This window comes from Pseudophryne corroboree, chromosome 7, assembly GCF_028390025.1.
Source record: "Pseudophryne corroboree isolate aPseCor3 chromosome 7, aPseCor3.hap2, whole genome shotgun sequence".
NCBI lineage: Eukaryota > Metazoa > Chordata > Amphibia > Anura > Myobatrachidae > Pseudophryne > Pseudophryne corroboree.
In genome coordinates this window covers 44,234,624-44,256,742 of record NC_086450.1, presented here as the reverse complement: position 1 = coordinate 44,256,742, position 22,119 = coordinate 44,234,624, and the positions used below count along the sequence as shown (strand labels likewise).

The following is a 22,119-nucleotide window of genomic DNA, read 5'->3' as shown; positions in this document are numbered from 1 at the left end:
AGAAGAAGCGAACTCACCTGCGTGCAGAGTGGATTGGGCTTCTTAGGCTACTGGACATTAGCTCCAGAGGGACGATCACAGGTTCAGCCTGGATGGGTCACCGGAGCCGCGCCGCCGTCCCCCTTACAGAGCCAGAAGAGCGAAGAGGTCCGGAAAAATCGGCGGCAGAAGACGATCCTGTCTTCAGATAAGGTAGCGCACAGCACCGCAGCTGTGCGCCATTGCTCTCAGCACACTTCACACTCCGGTCACTGAGGGTGCAGGGCGCTGGGGGGGGCAGCGCCCTGAGACGCAATAAATCGATAAAAAAACCTTATATGGCTAAAATAAATGCATCACATATAACTCCTGGGCTATATGGATGCATTTAACCCCTGCCAAAACATACAGAAAAAGGATGATAAGGACGCCGAGAAAGGGGCGGAGCCTATCTCCTCAGCACACTGGCGCCATTTTCCCTCACAGCTCAGTTGGAGGGAAGCTCCCTGGCTCTCCCCTGCAGTCACTACACTACAGAAAGGGGTTAAAAAAGAGAGGGGGGCACAAATTAGGCGCAGTATATAACAATACAGCAGCTATAAAGGGAAAAACACTTATATAAGGTTATCCCTGTATATATATAGCGCTCTGGTGTGTGCTGGCAAACTCTCCCTCTGTCTCCCCAAAGGGCTAGTGGGGTCCTGTCCTCTATCAGAGCATTCCCTGTGTGTGTGCTGTGTGTCGGTACGTTGGTGTCGACATGTATGAGCAGAAAAATGATGAGGAGACGGAGTAGAGTGTCTGAAATAGTGTTGTCACCCCCTAGGGGGTCGACACCTGAGTGGATGTACTGTTGAAATTGCGTGACAGTGTCAGCTTTGTATAAAAGACAGTGGTTGACATGAGACAGCCGGCTACTCAGCTTGTGCATGTCCAGACGTCTCATACAGGGGCCCTAAAGCGCCCGTTACCTCAGATACAGACGCCGACAGGGGTACTGACTCCTGTGTCGACGGTGAAGAGACAACCGTGATTTCCAATAGGGCCACACATTGCATGATTGAGGCAATGGAAAAAGTTTACACTTTTCTGATAATATGAATACCACCAAAAAAAGGGGTATTATGTTTGGTGAGGAAAAACTTCCTGTAGTTTTCCTGAATCTGAGAAATAAAATGAGGTGTGTGATGATGCGTGGGTTTCCCCCCGATAACAATTGATATTTTCTAAAAAGTTATTGGCAGTATACCTTTTCCCGCCAGAGGTTAGGGTGCGTTGGGAAACACCCCCTAGGGTGGATAAAGCGCTCACACGCTTGTAAAAACAAGGGCTCTACCCTCTCCTGAGATGGCCGCCCTTAAGGATCCTGCTGATAGAAAGCAGGAGCGTATCCTAAAATGTATTTACACACATACTGGTGTTATACTGCGACCAGCAATCGCCTCAGCCTGGATGTGCAGTGCTGGGTTGGCGTGGTCGGATTCCCTGACTGGAAATATGATATCCTAGATAAGGACAGTATATTATTGCCTATAGAGCAATTAAAAGATGCATTTCTATATATGCAGGATGCACAGCGGAATATTTGCCGACTGGCATCAAGTATAAGTGCGTTGTCCAATTATTCCAGTAAAGTGGTCAGGTGATGCGGATTCCAAACGGCATTTGGAAGTATTGCCTTAAAAGAGGGGATGTACCCCAGGTCGCCTCTCAAAATAAGACGCCGTATTATCAGGCGCAGTCCTGGTTGGCAAGCGGACAAAAGGGTTCCTCTTTTCTGCTCGTGACAGAGGGAGAGGAAAATGGCTGCAGAGATCAGCCAGTTCCAAGGAACAGAAACCCTTTTCCGCCGCTGCCAAGCCCTCAGTATGACGCTAGGGCTTTACAAGTTCAGGCACGGTGGGGTCCCGTTCTCAATGAATTTCAGTGCGCAGTGGGCTCACTCGCAAGTAGACCCCTGGATCCTTCAGATAATATTTCAGGGGTACAAATTGGAATTCGAGACGTATTCCCCTCGCCGTTTCCAAAAGTCTGTTTTACCGACGTCTCCCGCTGACAGGGAGGCAGTTTTGGAAGCCATTCACAAGCTGTATTCCCAGCAGGTGATAATCAAGGTACCCCTCCTGCAACAGGGAACGGGGTATTATTCCACACTATTGTGGTACCGAAGCCAGACGGCTCGGTGAGACCGATTTTAAAATCTAAAATCTTTGAACACTTGCATACAGAGGTTCAAAATTGAGTCACTCAGAGCAGTGATTGCAAACCTGGAAGAAGGGGACTACATGATGTCTCGGGACATCAAGGAGGCTTACCTTCATGTAAAAATTTACCCTTCTCACCAAGGGTATTTCAGGTTATGGTACAGAACTGTATCAGTTCGGACGCTGCCGTAGGGATGGTCCACGGCACCCCGGGTCTTTACTGAAGTAATGACCGAAATGATGATATTCCTTCGAAGGAAGGGAATTTTAGTTATCCTTTACTTGGACGATTCCCTGATAAGGGTAAGATCCAGGGAACAGTTGGAGATCGGTGTAGCACTATATCAGGTAGTGTTGCGGCAGCACGATTGGATTTTCAATATTCCAAAATCGCAGCTGGTTCCGACGACTTGCCTTCTGTTCCTAGGGATGATTCTGGACATAGTCCAGAAAGAAGGTGCTTTTCCCGGAGGAGAAAGCCAGGGAGTTATCCGAGCTAGTCAGGAACCTCCTAAAACCGAACCAAGTCTCAGTGCATCAATGCACAAGGGTTCTGGGTAAAAATGGTGGCTTCCTACGAAGCAATCCCATTCGGCAGATTCCACGCACAGTGGAACCTTCTGGACAAATGGTCCGGGTCGCATCTTCAGATGCTTCAGCGGATAACCCTGTCACCAGGGACAAGGGTATCCCTCCTGTGGTGGTTGCAGAGTGCTCATCTTCTAGAGGGCCGCAGATTCGGCATTCGGGACTGGGTCCTGGTGGCCACGGATGCCAGCCTGCGAGGCTGGGGAGCAGTCACACAGGGAAGGAATTTCCAGGGCTTATGGTCAAGCCTGGAGACATCTCTTCATATAAACATTCTGGAACTAAGGGCCATTTACAATGCCCTAAGTCAAGCGAAACTCCTGCTTCAGGGTCAGGCGGTATTGATCCAATCGGACAACATCACGTCAGTCGCCCACGTAAACAGACAGGGCGGCACGAGAAGCAGGAGGGCAATGGCAGAAGCTGCAAGGATTTTCGCTGGGCGGAAAATCATGTGATAGCACTGTCAGCAGTGTTCATTCCGGGAGTGGACAACTGGGAAGCAGACTTCCTCAGCAGACACGACCTTCACCCGGGAGAGTGGGGACTTCACCCAGAAGTCTTCCACCTGATTGTAAACCGTTGGGAAAAACAAAAGGTGGACATAATGGCGTCCCGTCTAAACAAAAAACTAGACAGATATTGCGCCAGGTCAAGGGACCCTCAGGCAATAGCGGTGGACGCTCTGGTAACACCGTGGGTGTACCAGTCAGTGTATGTGTTCCCTCCTCTGCCCCTCATACCAAAAGTACTGAGAATCATAAGAAGGAGAGGAGTAAGAACTATACTCGTGGTTCCGGATTGGCCAAGAAGGACTTGGTATCCGGAACTTCAAGAGATGCTCAAGGACGAACCGTGGCCTCTACCTCTAAGAAAGGACCTGCTCCAGCAAGGGCCTTGTCTGTTCCAAGACTTACCGCGGCTGCGTTTGACGGCATGGCGGTTGAACGCCGGATCCTGAAGATCCCTACCCTGGTCAAGGCCAGGAAAGACGTAACCGCAAAACATTATCACCGCATTTGGCGAAAATATGTTGCGTGGGGTGAGGCCAAGAAGGCCCCTACAGAGGAATTTCAACTGGGTCGTTTCCTCCATTTCCTGCAAACAGGACGGTCTATGGGCCTAAAATTAGGGTCTATTAAGGTTCAAATTTCGGCCCTGTCGATTTTCTTCCAAAAAGAACTGGCTTCAGTGCCTGAAGTTCAGACATTTGTAAAAGGGGTACTGCATATACAGTCTCCTTTTGTGCCTCCAGTGGCACCTTGGGGATCTCAATGTTGTGTTGAGTTTCCTAAAGTCACATTGGTTTGAACCACTCACCACTGTGGACTTAAAATATCTCACATGGAAGTGACGAGTTAGCCCTGGTTTCAGCCAGGCGGGTGTCAGAATTGGCGGCTTTATCATATAAAAGCCCTTACTTAATATTTCATTCTGAAAGGGCAGAATTGAGGACTCGTCCTCAAATTTTCTACCTAAGGTGTTTTCTGCATTTCACATGAACCAACCTATTGTGGTACCTGCGGCTACTAAGGACTTGGAGGATTCCAAGTTGCTTGACGTGGTCAGGACCCTGAAAATACATGTTTCCAGGACGGCTGGAGTCAGAAAATCTGACTCGCTGTTTATCCTGTATGCACCCAACAAACTGGGTGCTCCTGCTTCTAAGCAGTCGATTGCTCGTTGGATTTGTAGTACAATTCAGCTTGCACATTCTGTGGCAGGCCTGCCACAGCCAAAAATCTTAAAATGCCCACTCCACAAGGAAGGTGGGCTCATCTTGGGCAGCTGCCCGAGGGGTCTCGGCTTTACAACTTTGCCGAGCAGTTACTTGGTCAGGAGCAAATACGTTTGTAAAATTCTACAAATTTGATATCTTGGCTGAGGAGGACCTGGAGTTCTCTCATTCGGTGCTGCAGAGTCATCCGCACTCTCCCGCCCGTTTGGGAGCTTTGGTATAATCCCCATGGTCCTTACGGAGTTCCCAGCATCCACTAGGACGTCAGAGAAAATAAGAATTTAGTTACCGATAATTCTATTTCTCGTAGTCCGTAGTGGATGCTGGGCGCCCATCCCAAGTGCGGATTGTCTGCAATACTGGTACATAATTATTGTTACCAAAAAAGTCGGGTTATTGTTGTAGTGAGCCATCTTTTCTAGAGGCTCCTCTATTATCATGCTGTTAACTGGGTTCAGATCACAAGTTGTACAGTGTGATTGGTGGGGCTGGTATGAGTCTTACCCGGGATTCAAAATCCTTCCTTATTGTGTACGCTCGTCCGGGCACAGTATCCTAACTGAGGCTTGGAGGAGGGTCATAGGGGGAGGAGCCAGTGCACACCAGGTGATCCTAAAGCTTTCTTTAGATGTGCCCAGTCTCCTGCGGAGCCGCTATTCCCCATGGTCCTTACGGAGTTCCCAGCATCCACTACGGACTACGAGAAATAGAATTATCGGTAAGTAAATTCTTATTTTTTCAAGACCTCTGCAATTCGTCCTGGCATGTTGTCAGTCAACTTCTTTGCCACATACTGACTGATGGCCACCCACTCTTGCCTAAGCAATGCTTGGTGTTTGTCAGAATTTGTGGGTTTTTGTTTGTCCACCCGCCTCTTGAGGATTGACCACAAATTCTCAATGGGATTAAGGTTTGGGGAGATTCCTGGTCATGGTCCCAAAATGTAAATGTTTTGTTCCGCCAAGCCACTTAGTTATCACTTTTGCTTTATGGCAAGGTGCTCCATCGTGCTGGAAAAGGAATTGTTTGTTACCAAACTATTCTTGAATGGTTGGGAAAAGTTGCTCTTGGATTATGTTTTTGTACCATTCTTTAGTCATGGCTGTGTTTTTAGGCAAAATTGTGAGTGAGCCCCACTCCCTTGGCTGAGAAGCAACCCCACACATGAATGGTCTCAGGATGCTTTACTGTTCTTTACTGTTAGAGTTAGGCACACTGTTAGTGTGCCTAACCCTAACCTTCACCCGCCCCCGCGCAGCCTAACCCTAGCCTCCCCTCCCTCCCCACAGCCTAACCCTAACCTCCCCTCCCTCCCCACAGCCTAACCTTCGCCTGCCCACCGCAGCCTAACCCTAACCTCCCCTCCCTCCCCACAGCCTAACCCTAACCTTCACCCACCCCCCGCGGCCTAACCCTAACCTCCCCTCCATCCCTACAGCCTAACCCAAACCTTCACCCGCCCCCCGCAGCCTAACCCTAACCTCCCCTCCCTCCCCACAGCCTAACCCTAACCTTCACCCGCCCCCTGCGGCCTAACCCTAACCTCCCCTCCCTCCCCACAGCCTAACCCTAACCCCCCCCCTCCCCCGCAGCCTAACCCTAACCTCCCCTCCCTCCCCACAGCCTAACCCTAACCTTCACCCGCCCCCCGCAGCCTAACCCTAACCTCCCCTCCCTCCCCACAGCCTAACATTAACCTTCACCCGCCCCCCGCAGCCTAACCCTAACCTCCCCTCCCTCCCCACAGCCTAACACTAACCTCCCCTCCCTCCCTACAGCCTAACACTAACGTTCACCCGCCCCTCCGCGGGCTAACCCTAACCTCCCCTATACTTCCTAACCAGCCTCAGCATACTTACATTCGGGATGCTGACAATCGGGATTCCGGCGTTGGCATTGTGATCGATGTCGTGATCCCAGCGTCGGTCTTTTGAATAGTGTCGAGATTCTGACGCTGGTATTCCGACTGCCGGCATCCCGAATACTGGGTCCCTTTACAGGATGTGTTTGAAAATGGAGCTGGTTGGGTGGTACTTTATCTCCGTCTACTTTATCTCTCTAAAAGGCTTAGTACATAGACCCCCTAAGACTTTAACAGTGCTCCACACACGGAGGTATTGCAGCCTTTACCTGCCATTGATGTGGGCCAGAAACTAGTCTGATATTAAATAAACATATACAGGTTGAGTATCCCTTATCCAAAATGCTTGGGACCAGAGGTATTTTGGATATCGGATTTTTCCGTATTTTGGAATAATTGCATACCGTAATGAGATATTATGGTGATGGGACCTAAATCTACGCACAGAATGCATTTATGTTACATATACACCTTATACACACAGCCTGAAGGCCATTTAATACAATATTTTTTAATAATTTTGTGTATTAAACAAAGTTTGTGTACATTGAGTCATGAGAAAACAAACATTTCACTATCTCACTCTCACTCAGAAACTTCCGTATTTCGGAATATTTGGATATGGGATACTCAACCTTTATAGTACAGGTTTTGGGCATGGGCAGAAAATTTGACTGTAAGATGATCAAAAATTGCCCTTAGTGTGCCACCACTGATAGTGGTCAGTCCTATGAGCGGAGAGATCCCTGGTGGTGTGAGTAAGTTCAGTTTTACTGTATACGCACTTACAGTACCTACAGATACGCAGAAATCTGCAAGTCTGGTGCGAGATCAGGCCGCAAGGGGGGCAAGTTGCTGTTACATCGGTGTCGGTACCTCACCTCCCTCGCTGCTGATAGGACCAAATAGTCTGAAGTTTATGCCCTTTCACTCACACTCCTTTGTCGGCTTGTTATAGCATACCAAGGCAAGACGTCCATCAGCACTGTGGGCACCTCCACCTCTGCGTACCGCCTAAGCTTGGCTACCATGTCTCGCTCCAACACGGGCACGGGGACTGTCTGGGAACAGGAGAGTGAGCACTCCCAGCAAGCCTCGCAGGACACCCTCAGCCGTACTGATGAGGAGGAGGAAGACAGTAAGTATAGGCGCTGTCTAGTAAAGCAGCAAAGACCCTCATATTACAATATGTTCCTCTTACTGAACTGGAATTCTGAATGACATGCGGTATGGACATTTCAGGTATCCACAATGGGAGTTACAAAACAAGGGCCTTCAGCTGCAATGCTACGTGATATGTTTTGCCTTACAACACAGAAATGAAATATACAATATTAGTCTCTAAAAGGGTAATTTACTAAGCTGCAAAAGATATAAGATAATGGACCTAATTCAGAGTTGATCGCAGCAGCAAATTTGTTAGCAGTTGGGCAAAACCATGTGCACTGCAGGGGGGACAGATATAACATGTGCAGAGAGAGTTAGATTTGGGTGGGGTGTATTCAAACTGAAATCCAAATTGCAGTGTAAAAATAAAGCAGCCAGTATTTACCCTGCACAGAAACGAAATAACCCACCCAAATCTAACTCTCTCTGCAAATGTTATATCAGGGGGGCTTGCAGTGCACATGGTTTTGCCCAATTGCTAACAAACTTGCTGCTGCGATCAACTCAGAGTTACCCCCAATGTATCAAAGGGTCTTAATGTGAAAAAGATCTTTCAGCGATCCCTAGCTTGGCCATATTTGCATGAACACACCCTTACTGTAATAATCCCGCCCCTTCCCGTTCCTTTCTGCCTAAGTGTAGGGAGTCTGTCTATTGCGACGGTCTCAGCATATAGAAGAAAGTACAAGTGTTTCTGTACAGATGTGCAGTATGGAAATGCATATTTTATGCAAATTAATTTAAAAAAACACGTACCTGCACGACTTTACATAAGTCACAAAATGGGTAATGTCAAAATACTCGTATATTTATGTTAATGTGCAAAAATTAATCTTTTAGAGCTAATTTTTCAGATATTTATAGTTAGCGGACAATGGGCCTAATTCAGATCTGATCGCAGCAGCAAATTTGTTAGTTAATGGGCAAAACCATGTGCAGTGCAGGGAGGGCAGATGTAACACGTGTAGAGAGAGTTAGATTTGGGTGGGGTGTGCTCAAAATGAAATTTAAATTGCAGTGTAAAAATAAAGCCGCCAGTATTTACCCTGCACAGAAACAAAATAACCCACCCAAATCTAACTCTCTCTGCACATGTTACATCTGCCCCACCTGCAGTGCACATGGTTTTACCCATTAGCTGTCAAATTTGCTGCTGCAATGAGATCTGAATCACACACTGAGACAGAAATTGCTTTGTGTGTACACACACCTATCCGATAATCACTCCGTCCAATCAGATCATCTATTGGATCAGCAGAATTTATCTGTGTGTATCCAGCATTATGTCTCCATTTAAGAACTCCTATCACTAGCTAAAGGGGTAATGACTTCCATTTAGTATTTAGCAAACAATGAGTTGTCTGGAGAAAAAAGAAGACTCTATGGGGTATATTTACTAAGGTCCCGATTTTGACCGAGATGCCGTTTTTTCTTCAAAGTGTCATCTCGGTAATTTACTAAGCAAAAATCACGGCAGTGATGAGGGCATTCGTAATATTTTGGAAGTCCTTGGAAAAAATCACGAATCAATACACCATCGGTCAAATACGCCTGCAATTTGGTAGAAATCGGGAATTTACTAAAAAGTGCAAAACACAAACACTGCCGACAATAGCCAAACACTGCCGTGTTAAAATCCAAATCGTGAAAAAGTGCTAAAAAAAAACAGACCTGCTTTTTTATCCCGTGTTTGTATAGGCATGCACGGATCCATGAGATCCGTGCTTGTTTTTCAGTGGGAAGGGGGGGGAAATGTTATAAATTTAAAAAAAAAAAATGCGTGGGGTCCCCCCTCCTAAACCAAACCAGCCTCGGGCTCTTTGAGCCGGCCCTGGTTGCAAAAATATGGGGGGAAAATGGACAGGGGTTCCCCCATATTTAAGCAACCAGCACCGGGCTCTCCGCCTGGTCCTGGTTCCAAAAATACGGGGGACAAAAAGCGTAGGGGTCCCCCGTATTTTTGAAACCAGCACCGGGCTCCACTAGCTGGACAGATAATGCCACAGCCGGGGGTCACTTTTATACAGTGCCTTGCGGCCGTGGCATCAAATATCCAACTAGTCACCCCTGGCCGGGGTACCCTGGGGGAGTGGGGACCCCTTCAATCAAGGGGTGTCCCCCCAGCCACCCAAGGGCCAGGGGTGAAGCCCGAGGCTGTCCCCCCCATCCAATGGGCTGCGGATGGGAGGCTGATAGCCTTTGTGAAAAGTATTTGATATTGTTTTTAGTAGCAGTACTACAAGGCCCAGCAAGCCTACCCGCAAGCTGGTACTTGGAGAACCACAAGTACCAGCATGCGGCGGAAAAACGGGCCCGCTGGTACCTGTAGTACTACTACTAAAAAAATACCCCAATAAAGACATCACACACACACTTTGAAAGTATAACTTTAATACATCCATCCACACCTCCATATACACATACTTACCTTATGTTCCCACGCAGGTCGGTCCTCTTCTCCAGTAGAATCCATGGTGTACCTGTAGAAAAAATTATACTCACATAATCCATGGTTGAAGGCTCCTCTGCTTGTAATCCTTTTGTAATCCACGTACTTGAAAAAATAAAAAAACGGATACCCGACCACGAACTGAAAAGGGACCCATGTTTTCACATGGGACCCCTTTCCCCGAATGCCAGAAACCCACTCTGACTGATGTCTAAGTGGGTTTCTTCAGCCAATCAGGGAGCGCCACGTTGTGGCACCCTCCTGATCGGCTGTGTGCTCCTGTACTGTATGACATGCGGCACACGGCAGTGTTACAATGTAGCGCCTATGCGCTCCATTGTAACCAATGGTGGGAACTTTCAGGTCAGCGGTTGACCGAAAGTGACCTCACCGCTGACCTGAAAGTTCCCACCATTGGTTACAATGGAGCGCATAGGCGCTACATTGTAACACTGCCGTGTGCCGCCTGTCATACAGTACAGGAGCACACAGCCGATCAGGAGGGTGCCACAACGTGGCGCTCCCTGATTGGCTGAAGAAACCCACTTAGACATCAGTCAGAGTGGGTTTCTGGCATTCGGGGAAAGGGGTCCCATGTGAAAACATGGGTCCCCTTTCAGTTCGTGGTCGGGTATCCGTTTTTTTATTTTTTAAAGTACGTGGATTACAAAAGGATTTCAAGCAGAGGAGCCTTCAACCATGGATTATGTGAGTATAATTTTTTCTACAGGTACACCATGGATTCTACTGGAGAAGAGGACCGACCTGCGTGGGAACATAAGGTAAGTATGTGTATATGGAGGTGTGGATAGATGTATTAAAGTTATACTTTCAAGGTGTGTGTGTGTGATGTCTTTATTGGGGTATTTTTTAGTAGTAGTACTACAGGTACCAGCGGGCCCGTTTTTCCGCCGCATGCTGGTACTTGTGGTTCTCCAAGTACCAGCTTGCGGGGGAGGCTTGCTGGGCCTTGTAGTACTGCTACTAAAAACAATATCAATCACTTTGAACAAAGGCTATCAGCCCCCCATCCGCAGCCCATTGGATGGGGGGGGACAGCCTCTGGCTTCACCCCTGGCCCTTGGGTGGCTGGGGGGGGGACCCCTTGATTGAAGGGGTCCCCACTCCCCCAGGGTACCCCGGCCAGGGGTGACTAGTTGGATATTTGATGCCACGGCCGCAAGGCACTGTATAAAAGTGACCCCCGGCTGTGGCATTATCTGTCCAGCTAGTGGAGCCCGGTGCTGGTTTCAAAAATACGGGGGACCCCTACGCTTTTTATCCCCCGTATTTTTGGAACCAGGACCAGGCGCAGAGCCCGATGCTGGTTGTTTAAATATAGGGGAACCCCTGTCCATTTTTTCCCCATATTTCTGCAACCAGGATCGGCTCAAAGAGCCCGAGGCTGGTTTGCCTTAGGAGGGGGGACCCCACGCAATTTTTTTTTTACATTTAAACTTTTTTTTTTTTTTTTTAACAAAGTGCACAATGAAGCCCAGCACGGATCTCTCAGATCCGGCCGAGATTCATTGTATTAAAGTCGGCAGTGTTTTACAAGTCACTCACGTAAAACACTGCCAAAAAAAACGAATGACATCGACATCGGAAAACCCGAAAATGCAGAATACGGCAGCTTAGTAAATTAGTCGTAATCAATTCAAAAAGTTGCATATTTACACTTTCGATGTCATTCGTGATTGAACTTTGACCTCAAACGGGAAAATACGAATCTTAGTAAATTTACCCCTATATTGGGGGCACTTTTAATTACAATCTGAATCCAGGATAAATATTGTCAATGTCTTATCAATTTAAAATGTAACTTTTATTAAATAAATATTAAGAATGTCGGACACGGGACATACAACACATGCAGCGTATACACAGATAATAGAAGTTTTCTGGCAGTGAATTGATGCCTATATATTATATATTATGAATAATTTCTCAAATATAATACATATAGGTAGGCGGAAACTCCGAACCCAAGCTGAATTTAGGAGAGATTACCTAAGCTAAGTTCAATTTTAAATTGATAACACATTGACAAATAATATCCTGGATTCAGATTATAATTAAGAGTGCCCCCAACATAGAGTCTTCTTTTTTCTCCAGACAAATCTATGTTATTTCTGACCCTGGGGAGCACCACCAACCCCATTAATACAGTTGATGTGTTATCAACGCTAATTGATAGGAATTGTGGTCCATTATTATCTTTATCTCCGCTCTGCCATTGTAAGTCAGTTAATTACATATCCCACTTCCTTGTAGGGGGTATACGTGGGCAAGGAGAGCTCTAGTGCTATACATCCCACCCGTTCCTTTCAAACAGTGGTAAGCTCAGCTTACCTCTGTTTATGACTGTACCACTTGCGCCATCTATAGATGGCGTTAGCATATGGTCCCCATCGCTGAGCCTTCCAGGAGTGTGCATGAGAATTGCCCGTCACACATGCGCATCAGTCAGTAGCCTGTCACCAGTAACATTAGGCTGCTGGAATCACAGCAGAGAACGAACCCTGAAGACGGTAACCACATTGGACCTCGCCAGACGAGTAAGCACTCGTCTGGCGAAAAAATAAACGAGTTCAAAGTCGTTAGAATCTAATAAAAGAATCTTTCTCTTTGTTTGTAGATGACTCAGTGAGCATGCCCAGTGTGGTAAGTGAGCAGGACACATACCTCTTGAGTGCCATTGGCAGAAGGCGTTTCTCCAGTCACGCGTCCAGCATGTCTGTTCCCCAGGCTGAGGGTGGCATGCTTCCCAGCCAAAGGTAAACTGTGCTGTCCATCCATCTCCTAGTGGCCAGTAGCCCATGTAGAACGGGTCTAGCTTACCATACCATAGATACACCTACCAATTGGGCCTATTTCACCGGCGGTAGCTTTCATGAAAACAGGGTGTCACGTCATAACTACAATTGTCTTATCACATTATCACAGTCTTCCAGAAACTAATTGCACAGTAGTTGCTAGATATGTAGGATTCATATGATGAGAGGAATCCGCTAAGGAATCATAATAACTAGCTACCAGCCCGTCAAAATGACGTAACAGTAACGTAAGCTCCGGTGGCTGTGCGCGCCTGAATGGAGCAACACTTGACTTGCTCTATCGGGCGCCATCTAGTGGCCGCCCGGTGTGCAAAACAGTTGAATTCCCCCCGTAGAGGTGAGGAGCAGCATTAGCCTTTTATTATATAGGATAATATAATAATAATAATAATGATGATGATGTTAATGATCATTATCATAATAAATTGCTATGGGCTCTTTTTTTGGCCTAAAGTTCTAATTAGGTTTTCTGTTTATTTTCATTTTGCTGCTGAATAAATGATCATTTAAATGCACTTTAATCATCCTATTTAATAGATTTTACTAAATATATAAAGCTGCTGGTAAATAATGATTGGACCAGGGATGTACACTACAGCAGCTTAGTGGTACGTGTTGTCGGATGGTAAGCCACACACAATAACACAGAATAAAGCCCTCTATTGGTTGTAACGATATATACAGCATCTATTAGGGACATGTTTGTGTATTTCATGAGTTTCGTCCATGTTAGTTGTTGTTATCTCGGCTGATTGTGGACCAGGACATAATGAAGTGTTGTACCCCACACTGGCACTCTTCAATACCAAATAGAGAGACTTGCACATTTGATTGTATATTGGGGCTCATTCCGAGTTGATCGCTCGCTAGCTAGTTTTAGCAGCCGTGCAAGCACTATGCCGCCGCCCACTGGGAGTGTATTTTAGCTTAGCAGAAGTGCGAACGGTTGTATCGCAGAGCGCCTGCAAAAAAATGTTGTGTAGTTTCAGAGTAGCTGAAAACCTACTCAGCGCTTGCGATCACTTCACACTATTCAGTTCCAGATTTGACGTCACACGCCCGCCCAGCGTTTGCCCAGCCACGCCTGCGTTTTCCCTGGCACGCCTGCGTTTTTCCGCACACTCCCTGAAAACGGTCAGTTGCCACCCAGAAACGCCCACTTCATGTCACTCATTCTGCGGCCACCAATGCGACTGAAATGCATCGCTAGACCCTGTGCAAAACTGCATCCTTCGTTGTGCCCGTACGTCGCACGTGCGCATTGCGCCGCATACGCATGCGTAGAACTGCAGTTTTTTAACCTGATCGCTGTGCTGCGAACAAATGCAGCTAGCGATCAACTCGGAATGACCCCTATAATCCTGATGTTGGCGTTGATATACATTGTATAGATTATGTATATGACACTTACATGGTCATGTTTTCCAAGTATACTGCTATTGTTTGATTAAAGCAGCAGAACTAGCGTTTAAATTAGTCACATTAGGGAATTTGTGCTCAGAAATATGCTTTCAGACAGAAAAAACATCTAAATCTATTGGCCTGATTCAGAGTCGCCGGCGGATTTGGCTGCATTGCGCTCCGGGAAATAAACGCGTATATTCAACGGTGTTCAGTGTTGGCTGCATTAATCTATGAGACTGCACCACCGCATCTGTCTGCTGTCACATCACTATCAGTGCGGACTTGTGCCAGCCCTATTCAGTATGATTTCCCGATGGATGGGATGCCGGCGGTCAGGATACCGTCGGTATCCTGACCGCCGGCATCCCGTCCATCAGAATCATAACAGCCCCATCTAAAGTACCCTAACCCTCCTCTGCCCCCTATCCTAACCCTAACCCTCCCTTGTGGGTGCCTAAACCTAACCTCCCCTTATATGTGCCTAACCTCCTCAGTTCCTAACCCTAACCTCCCCAGTTCCTAACCCTAACCTCCCCAGTTCCTAACCCTAACCTCCCCAGTTCCTAACCCTAACCTCCCCAGTTCCTAACCCTAACCTTCCAGGCCCTGCAGCCCTTTTACTGCCTAAACCTAACCTCCCCCGCTCGTCCCGCTGGATGGACGTTCTGGATTCTGGCTGTTGGTATTGTGACGCCGGTATCCTGTGAGGCGTCGGTATCTAGACGCCAGAATTGCGGCATCCTACGTTATCCTGGCGTCAGTATATTGATACTGGGATCCCGTCCGCTGGGAAACTAACTGCCTCCCCCCTATCCTGGGTGCAAGAGGTCCGGCTGATCTGTGCTTATGTTTTACTTGGCATAGCCCTCAATTCTGTCTACGCAGTCACAGCACGCCCATGGCACACTTACTCTGTGCACAGATGCTCATTTACCACCCAGTTACTCTCACTAACTCACAAGTGCACTCTGATAGCCAGATGCAGGGGCCATGACGATCGTATAGCAAAAAACTCAAATAGTGGTTGACCCCTGCGAGTAGGCAGGGGTACCGCCGCCATGTTTCCTGTCGCAGGAAATGTCATTGGGCCATTTTGAAAACAGCCATGACACGTCTGCGTTTCCTGCTCTCTACATGCCAAGTCACCGCCCCCTGGATGCCTGTCGCCTGTCAATCACTATGCTCCTCATCCTTCAGGCACATTTTGGGGCAATTTTTGGGAATTGTGTTAATTATTTTAATGTACGGGGGAAAAAATCAAGGCACACTTTGTTTTCTGCTCATTTCTAATTGCCAATTTAATAAATATATATATATATATATATCACCAAAAGGAAGGAAAACCATATAAACGGAAATGTTATTCCAGAGGAAAGTGACATGTCACAAAGCCATCGGTTAATCAGCACTCTGCAGTGTCCCAGGGCACATGTTCCTAGTGCTGCTGCTTTAATCCTCAGGCCATGGGTCACAGGCTCCAACTCGTTCTCCTTAACTCCCGTTACTCCTCAATTCCATGTTCTGGCACTGCATTTCCCCCTCCCCGGCAAGCTCTCTCTTTGCCCCTTACTCTTGTACCTCCGAAAGTGCAGAATGCCAAGAACCGAAGATGATTTGCCGTTGTTTTGTTTAGTTCTTTTAGTTACATATTTTGGTACTTTTTATGGTTTTGCATGCAGATTTTCTGTTTTGTTGTTTTTTTTTGTCTGTTTGCTTTTTCTTTCCCTTCAATGCTTCATCTCCCTCCCCCTCCTGCAGCGAACCTAATGTTCTTGACGACACCCATGGGCGTGATGCCGCGGTCAGCCTGTCTAGGTATGAATGCTTCCTGTGTGTCATTGTGATGTCGGAGGGAGAGAGAGGACAGAGCAGGTCAGATGGCGCTATCTCCTCCCTCTCGCTCCCGATCTGTCTCTCCATAATTATTTCCATGTCCCATCTTGGCTGGACGTAAAAGGTGCAGTTCGCTCTCTCTGTGCTTCCACTATGGCTACGGAACGCCGTGCTTACAGAGTAGTCGCTGCCTGGCAGAAGACATTAATCCTTAGGATGATCGCTGTTTGGTGACTGGTGTGTACTTGCATGACCTGGATTTGGAGCTTTTTATTGTATAGTATAGTTTTGGTATAGCTTCTTATTAAACACTGGCCCTTTAAATACCCAGGGGAAGGCCCATGTGCAGTGCCTGCTCCTTACAGCAGACCCTCACCCCCATACATTGGAAGGGAGTCCGTGTGTGCCACACACCCTGCAGCCATTGGTATCCAGATGATAGATAGACACCATCTAGTTAGACAGTCAATAGATAGACAACATGGGGGAAATTCAAATGTTTGAAAAGTCGGTTGGGTGTCTGTTTTTTCCTGTCTATTAGATAGGAAAAAAACAGACACTGAACTGTTTTCAAACAGTTGAATTCCACCCCATATGTTAGACAGACATTAGGTCGACAGGGTCAAAAGGTAGACATTAAAAAAAGGTAGACAGTACAAAAGGTCGACAGGGTCACAAGGTAGACATGGTCAAAAGGACGACATGAAAATGGTAGACACATTTTTATTTGATATGTTTTTGGACACCTTCTCTATCCATGTCGGCATAGAGGCCAAAGCGTAGCGAGCGAATGCCTTTCTACAATTGGAGGTCCCAGATGACAAAACTATCCACACAAACCCCCCCCCCCCCCCCCCCCCCCAAAAAAAAATGGTGTCTACCTTTTTTATGTCGACCATTTTCACGTTGACCTTTTGAGACTGTCTACCTTTTGACTGTCTAACATGTGGTGTCTAGCTATTGACTGTCTAACTAGACACTGTCTATCTATTATACCACACCCTGCAGCCATTATAGCTGTGCCTCTAACTGGGGCAGAGTGAGTACTATTCCAGTTGGCATAGTACGTCGGCATAGTACGTCGTAAAATCGCTCTATGCATGCTCAAAAAAGTAGTCTCCTGCATATGTGCCCGTGGATGTTCTGTCTGCCAGTTACACCGGCTTGCACCGGCATAGGTGGTATGTGGGCGCTGTGACACGGTGCAAAGACACATATGTACCCGAGAAAGATACATCATTTGGAGGTGGTCGTCGGGAGCAGGTGCAGATACTGCATGACGCGGAAGAGGGTCCCCACCCAGCATGAGCGAACTGCTTGTGATTGGCTGTTTGTGACTGCTCTGCTGATGCTAGTCAGTGATTTCTTGGGGCGTATATTATGCTTTTGTGTGTATTTAAGCAAAGCTTTTTTATCATTCATGAGATGGGGAGGGTTTTTTTTTTTTCAACAGTTTTTTAGCAGTTTTATTGATGCCGAACATCAGATGTATTTGGCGCAAAAAAAAAACATGAGTGCAAGTGGATTGTAGACGTGTACTGTATAAAAACCAGGCGACTATGGGGGTGATTCAGACCTGATCGTAGATGTGCTAACTTTAGCACATCTACGATCACAGGCGTGCGCAGAGACTGACTGGCGGGTGCCACTCCGGACTTCCCCCCCCTCCACGGCATTATAGTGTTCTCTCACCTCCCCTGTCCTGGATATAGACTGCTCACCTGGTCCGCTCACCTGGGCCGCCCAGGTGAGCAGTTTATATCCAGGACAGGGGAGGTGAGAGAACAGTATAATGCCGTGGAGGGGGGGAAGTCCGGAGCGGCACCCGCCAGTCAGTCTCTGCGCACGCCTGTGTCTACGATCAGCTTCCCTGACATGCGGGGGGACGCCCAGCACAGGGCTAGTCCGCCCCGCATGTCAGTCCCTGCCCCGTCACACAAGTACAAAAGCATCACACGGCGGCGATGTTTTTGTACTGATAGAGTAGCTCCCCACCAGCGCAGTTTCTGCGCACTGGCAGGGAGCTACTCATCGCTGCTCGGGTCGCAGCCACTGCATGTGACGTAACGCAGCCGCCGCGGCCCGCCCCACCAACGGTCCGGGCATGCTTGCGTTGCCCGGGCTGCGCCCCCTAAACGGCGGCCAAACGCTGCCGGCCCGCCCCCTCCTGCCCAGCGACCGCCTCCACCTGTCAATCAGGCAGAGGCGATCGCAGGGCTAAGACAGCTGTCGGCTGTCTGGCATGCGCTGGTGCACTGCGGCGCCGGCGCATCATTGTAGCTGACTGGTATGCACCGTACGATAGCTTGCACTCTGCATAAGGTCACAGACGCAGCTTTATTAATTAACACGGATTGCTCCTGCAGTTTGTGGCGCAGTTGTCATGAATCTTGCTTCAGCTCCTAATAGGTTCTCTTTAAAGGTAAAATACTAAAGGGGTACATCAATACATCATAGTAGTTGTACTATGTATAAAGAACTGTGCATATGTGTACCGTATTTATTGCAATAAAAGGTATTTTGGGTGTGGTAGGATATGTTGACATGGTCATAATGATTAGAAAATGATATTACAGCTTCCATTGTCTCAAGTGTCCCTCATAAAAACTTGCCGACATTATTCAACACCCGCATGTTACCTGCCCATCAATCTGATCTGTTTTAGAACAGGCAGTGCCAACCGTGCTGTAATAATCAGCTCCTATGGAAAAGACAGATGATTACTCTAAACGAGATGAGATTACAAGTGACGCCGCTCAGAGAGAGCTTGCACCTTTACCGTTCAGACTCGTTATTCAGTACTGTGGCTGTGTGTCTAGAATCGTCTGATCTCTCACCTGTTCCTTACCAGGGGCCATTAGAAAGTGGTCTCCAAAACTCCCTGCTAAATAAAATCAGAAGTAAAAGTGAGGGTCTTAATAATAAGAACTCATTTAGCTAAACCTGTCACTGGGTGCCGTATGAACCTACCGCTGCAATAATTCAGAATGTGAGGCGGGCCCTATAGGAATTGTGCAATATTGGAATTTACTTAATCGCAGCTATTTGGTTTAGAAATAATGAGGCAGATGTATTAAGCCTGGAGAAGTGATAAGTGCAAGGTGATAACGCACTAGCCAATCAGCTCCTAACTGTAAATTTACATATTGGAGCTGATTGGCTGGTGCGTTATCACCCTGCACTTATCACTAGTTTATCACTTCTCCTGGCTTAGTACATCTGCCCCAATATTCCATTTCAGCGCAAAGACTCATCATGACATTGACAATCCTAATCCCTATTCTGGAGGGTATACTAGTTCTATACCGTGCCAGTGTATTATTGCCAACCATCGCCTCAATCATGGCTTCCCCCTGATATAAAGGAGACGCTGAGAGACGTTAGTAGATGGTCAGTGGTCGTTGTCTGTAGATTTTATCTGGTGTTATCCGTAACCATTAGAATGATGTATTCGGTGTCCCATTCTCATTACTCATTGTCATTGTTACTAATGTGCAATTATGCTGTTTAGCAACTTAGAAGACCGACAGAGACCTTCTTAAAACGCCCTAGTCGCCGACGGACAGTGCAGGAGAATGTTTTGTGGGCTGACCTTAATAGCAGTCTTTCCCACATTGGACCTGAGCCAGATACCAAGTGCCGACACAAGTTCTCCCAGACTGCCAGGAAAGTAGCCCAAACTGCCAGATCCCCAGTAAAGTGGGTGAGGGAAAGATTCATTGGGGGAGATTCAAATGTTTGAAAAGTCAGTTGCGAGTCTGTTTTTTCCTATCTAATAGACAGGGAGAAGCAGACACCCAACCGACTTTTCAAACATTTGAATTCCACCCATTGTGTCATTGTGGCCCCTCCTCCCATGCTGTGATGCCGGATATTTCTGCATTTTGAGTGGGGCAATGATGACGGAAATCTCATTGCCATGCCCCACGACAGTTGCCTCTAGGACTTCTTCTCCCAGTGTAGAAAAGTATTTACCAGTTGACTTTCCTCAGTGGAGACAACCATTTTGTGGCCAACAGTCATGTGACTGTAGCCTATCACTCTGTTAGCGAACAGTGACATCACTCCGGCAGTTCCTAGCAAATTGTTACATTGCTTCCAGAATTATTGTCTCCACTACATGACCGGTGTACTTTGATCCCTGTGGCCTGCGTTGCTCATTGAGACTGTGCGGGGTGATTCAGACCTGATCGTAGCTGTGCTAAATTTAGCACAGCTACGATCATCCACACTGTCTTGCGGAGGGACGCCCAGCACAGGGCTAGTCCGCCCCGCATGTCAGGCGATGCTTTTGTACTTGAAGAGTAACTCCAGCCAGCGCAGCTCCTGCGTGCTGGCCGGGAGTAACTCGTCGTTGTGATGGTTGCGTGGTCCGCCCACCCCGCACGGACCGGCCACGCCTGCGTTGGCCGGACCGCACCCACAAAATTTTGGCCAAACGCCGACGTGCCGCCCCCTCCCACCCAGCATCCGCCTCTGCCTGTCAATCAGGCAGAGGCCATCGCTGGGTTCCGTCAGCCATCGGCTGTCTGGCATGCGCTGGCGCACTGTGGCACTGGCACATGCGCACTTCTGACCTGATCGCGGCGCTGTGATGAACGGCAGGGTGCGATCAGGTCAGAATGACCCCCTCTATGTGTTTCACAGCTAGTAACCTTTTAAAATCTTCAATTTCTGCAGCAGGGTACATTGGTTTCCACAGGGAAACATTGGGGTGTAGAGTGGATCTGGATCCAGAGGCACCAACAGGTAAAGCTTTAGCTCTCCCAGGATGTATAGGGGCCTCCTCTACAACCCCACCTCCAGGCACTGTGAGCTCAGTTTTGAGTTGGTGCCTGCAGCAGCAGGTCACTGAACAGGGGGGGATGCACTGAACAGCCCTGAAAGCTTTTCATCTTGAAAGAATTTGATTTTGCTAACTGAGCTGGCAGCAGTGAAGTCATTGTGACATTCAGTGCTGCAGCCCCATCACCTCCCAAGCGGCCCCGCACACTCCCGCTGGCCTGGTTCCTGAGTACCTGCGGCGGAGGCAGACTGCTCTCCTGTATCAGGGTCCTACAAATCACTGATGAGGAGGATTCCACTACTGTGGCAAAGAAAACTGATAAGTTTAAACAGTAGAAGGTGGTTAAAACTGTATTACCCCATCCTCATCATTTAGTGGACATCAGACGGAAACTCTGGTCTAATCCAGGGAAGAAATTCCCTATTCCCAAACGGGCTTTGGCTCGCTACCCTCTCCCTGCAGAGTTGTGTAACAAATGGGAGACTCCGCCACCGGTGGATTCTCATGTCACCCGCCTACTGGTGTCATCCACTCTGCCTGTCGTCACTGTCACCTCACTGAGGGAGCTGACAGATAAGCATATTGAGGGACGCCTTAAATCTATATACTCCCTTACAGGGGCTTTTCATAGACCTACTATAGCTGTCTCTTGGGCTGCAAAAGGTATTGAGGCGTGGGTTCAAGCGTTAGAGGAAGAGCAGCCCGAGGATATCTCTGAAACTGCCAGACAATACCTGTCTCATATTACCACCCCTTCTTATTACATTCAAGAAGCGTCCTCTGAGGCGGGAGTATTGACGGCCAAGGCGTCGGCTACGTCTGTCCTAACGCGCCGCATACTGTGGGTGAGGTCGTGGAAAGTGGACTAGGACTCAAAGAAGGCTTTGGAAGTCCTCCCCTTCACTGGGGACATTTTGTTTTGGGAACACCTGAATAAAATTGTGTCTGAACTGGCAGCTGCTTAGACAGCTTTTCTCACCGCTACTAATCTTTCTCAGAAGGCAAAAAGTACCACTTTTCACTCCTTTCGGACTCAAGGGTAAGCTATAGGTCAGACATACCGTAGATAAACACACGTTTCCAAAACCTCCAAGCCCAAGGCGAAGCAGTCTTGGGCAGCCCGTCAGCCTGCTACAAAACATGACAAGCCTGCTGCATGACGGGGCGGGCCTCCCCCTGGGGGACCCCAGGGTGGGAGGCCGACTTCTGCAGATCGCCCATGTCTGGCTCACAACCACTTCAGATGCTTGGGTACTGGAAATTGTCTCTCACG

The 22,119-nt window shown here is 47.8% G+C and overlaps 1 protein-coding gene across 23 annotated transcripts in view; it reads left to right on the top strand.

The window, feature by feature from the left end:
* UNC80 (unc-80 homolog, NALCN channel complex subunit) overlaps positions 1 to 22,119 on the top strand; it is a 366,195-nt gene that overhangs the window by 270,843 nt on the left and 73,233 nt on the right. For 18 of the 23 annotated variants that reach the window (XM_063933120.1, XM_063933105.1, XM_063933107.1 and 15 more), the window contains 3 exons: positions 7,329 to 7,508; positions 12,625 to 12,763; positions 15,986 to 16,042. In XM_063933120.1, the coding sequence (XP_063789190.1) occupies positions 7,329 to 7,508; positions 12,625 to 12,763; positions 15,986 to 16,042 (376 nt within the window). The remainder of the gene's footprint in view (positions 1 to 7,328; positions 7,509 to 12,624; positions 12,764 to 15,985; positions 16,043 to 22,119) is intronic. The other 5 variants (XM_063933119.1, XM_063933106.1, XM_063933102.1 and 2 more) reach the window with 2 other exon arrangements.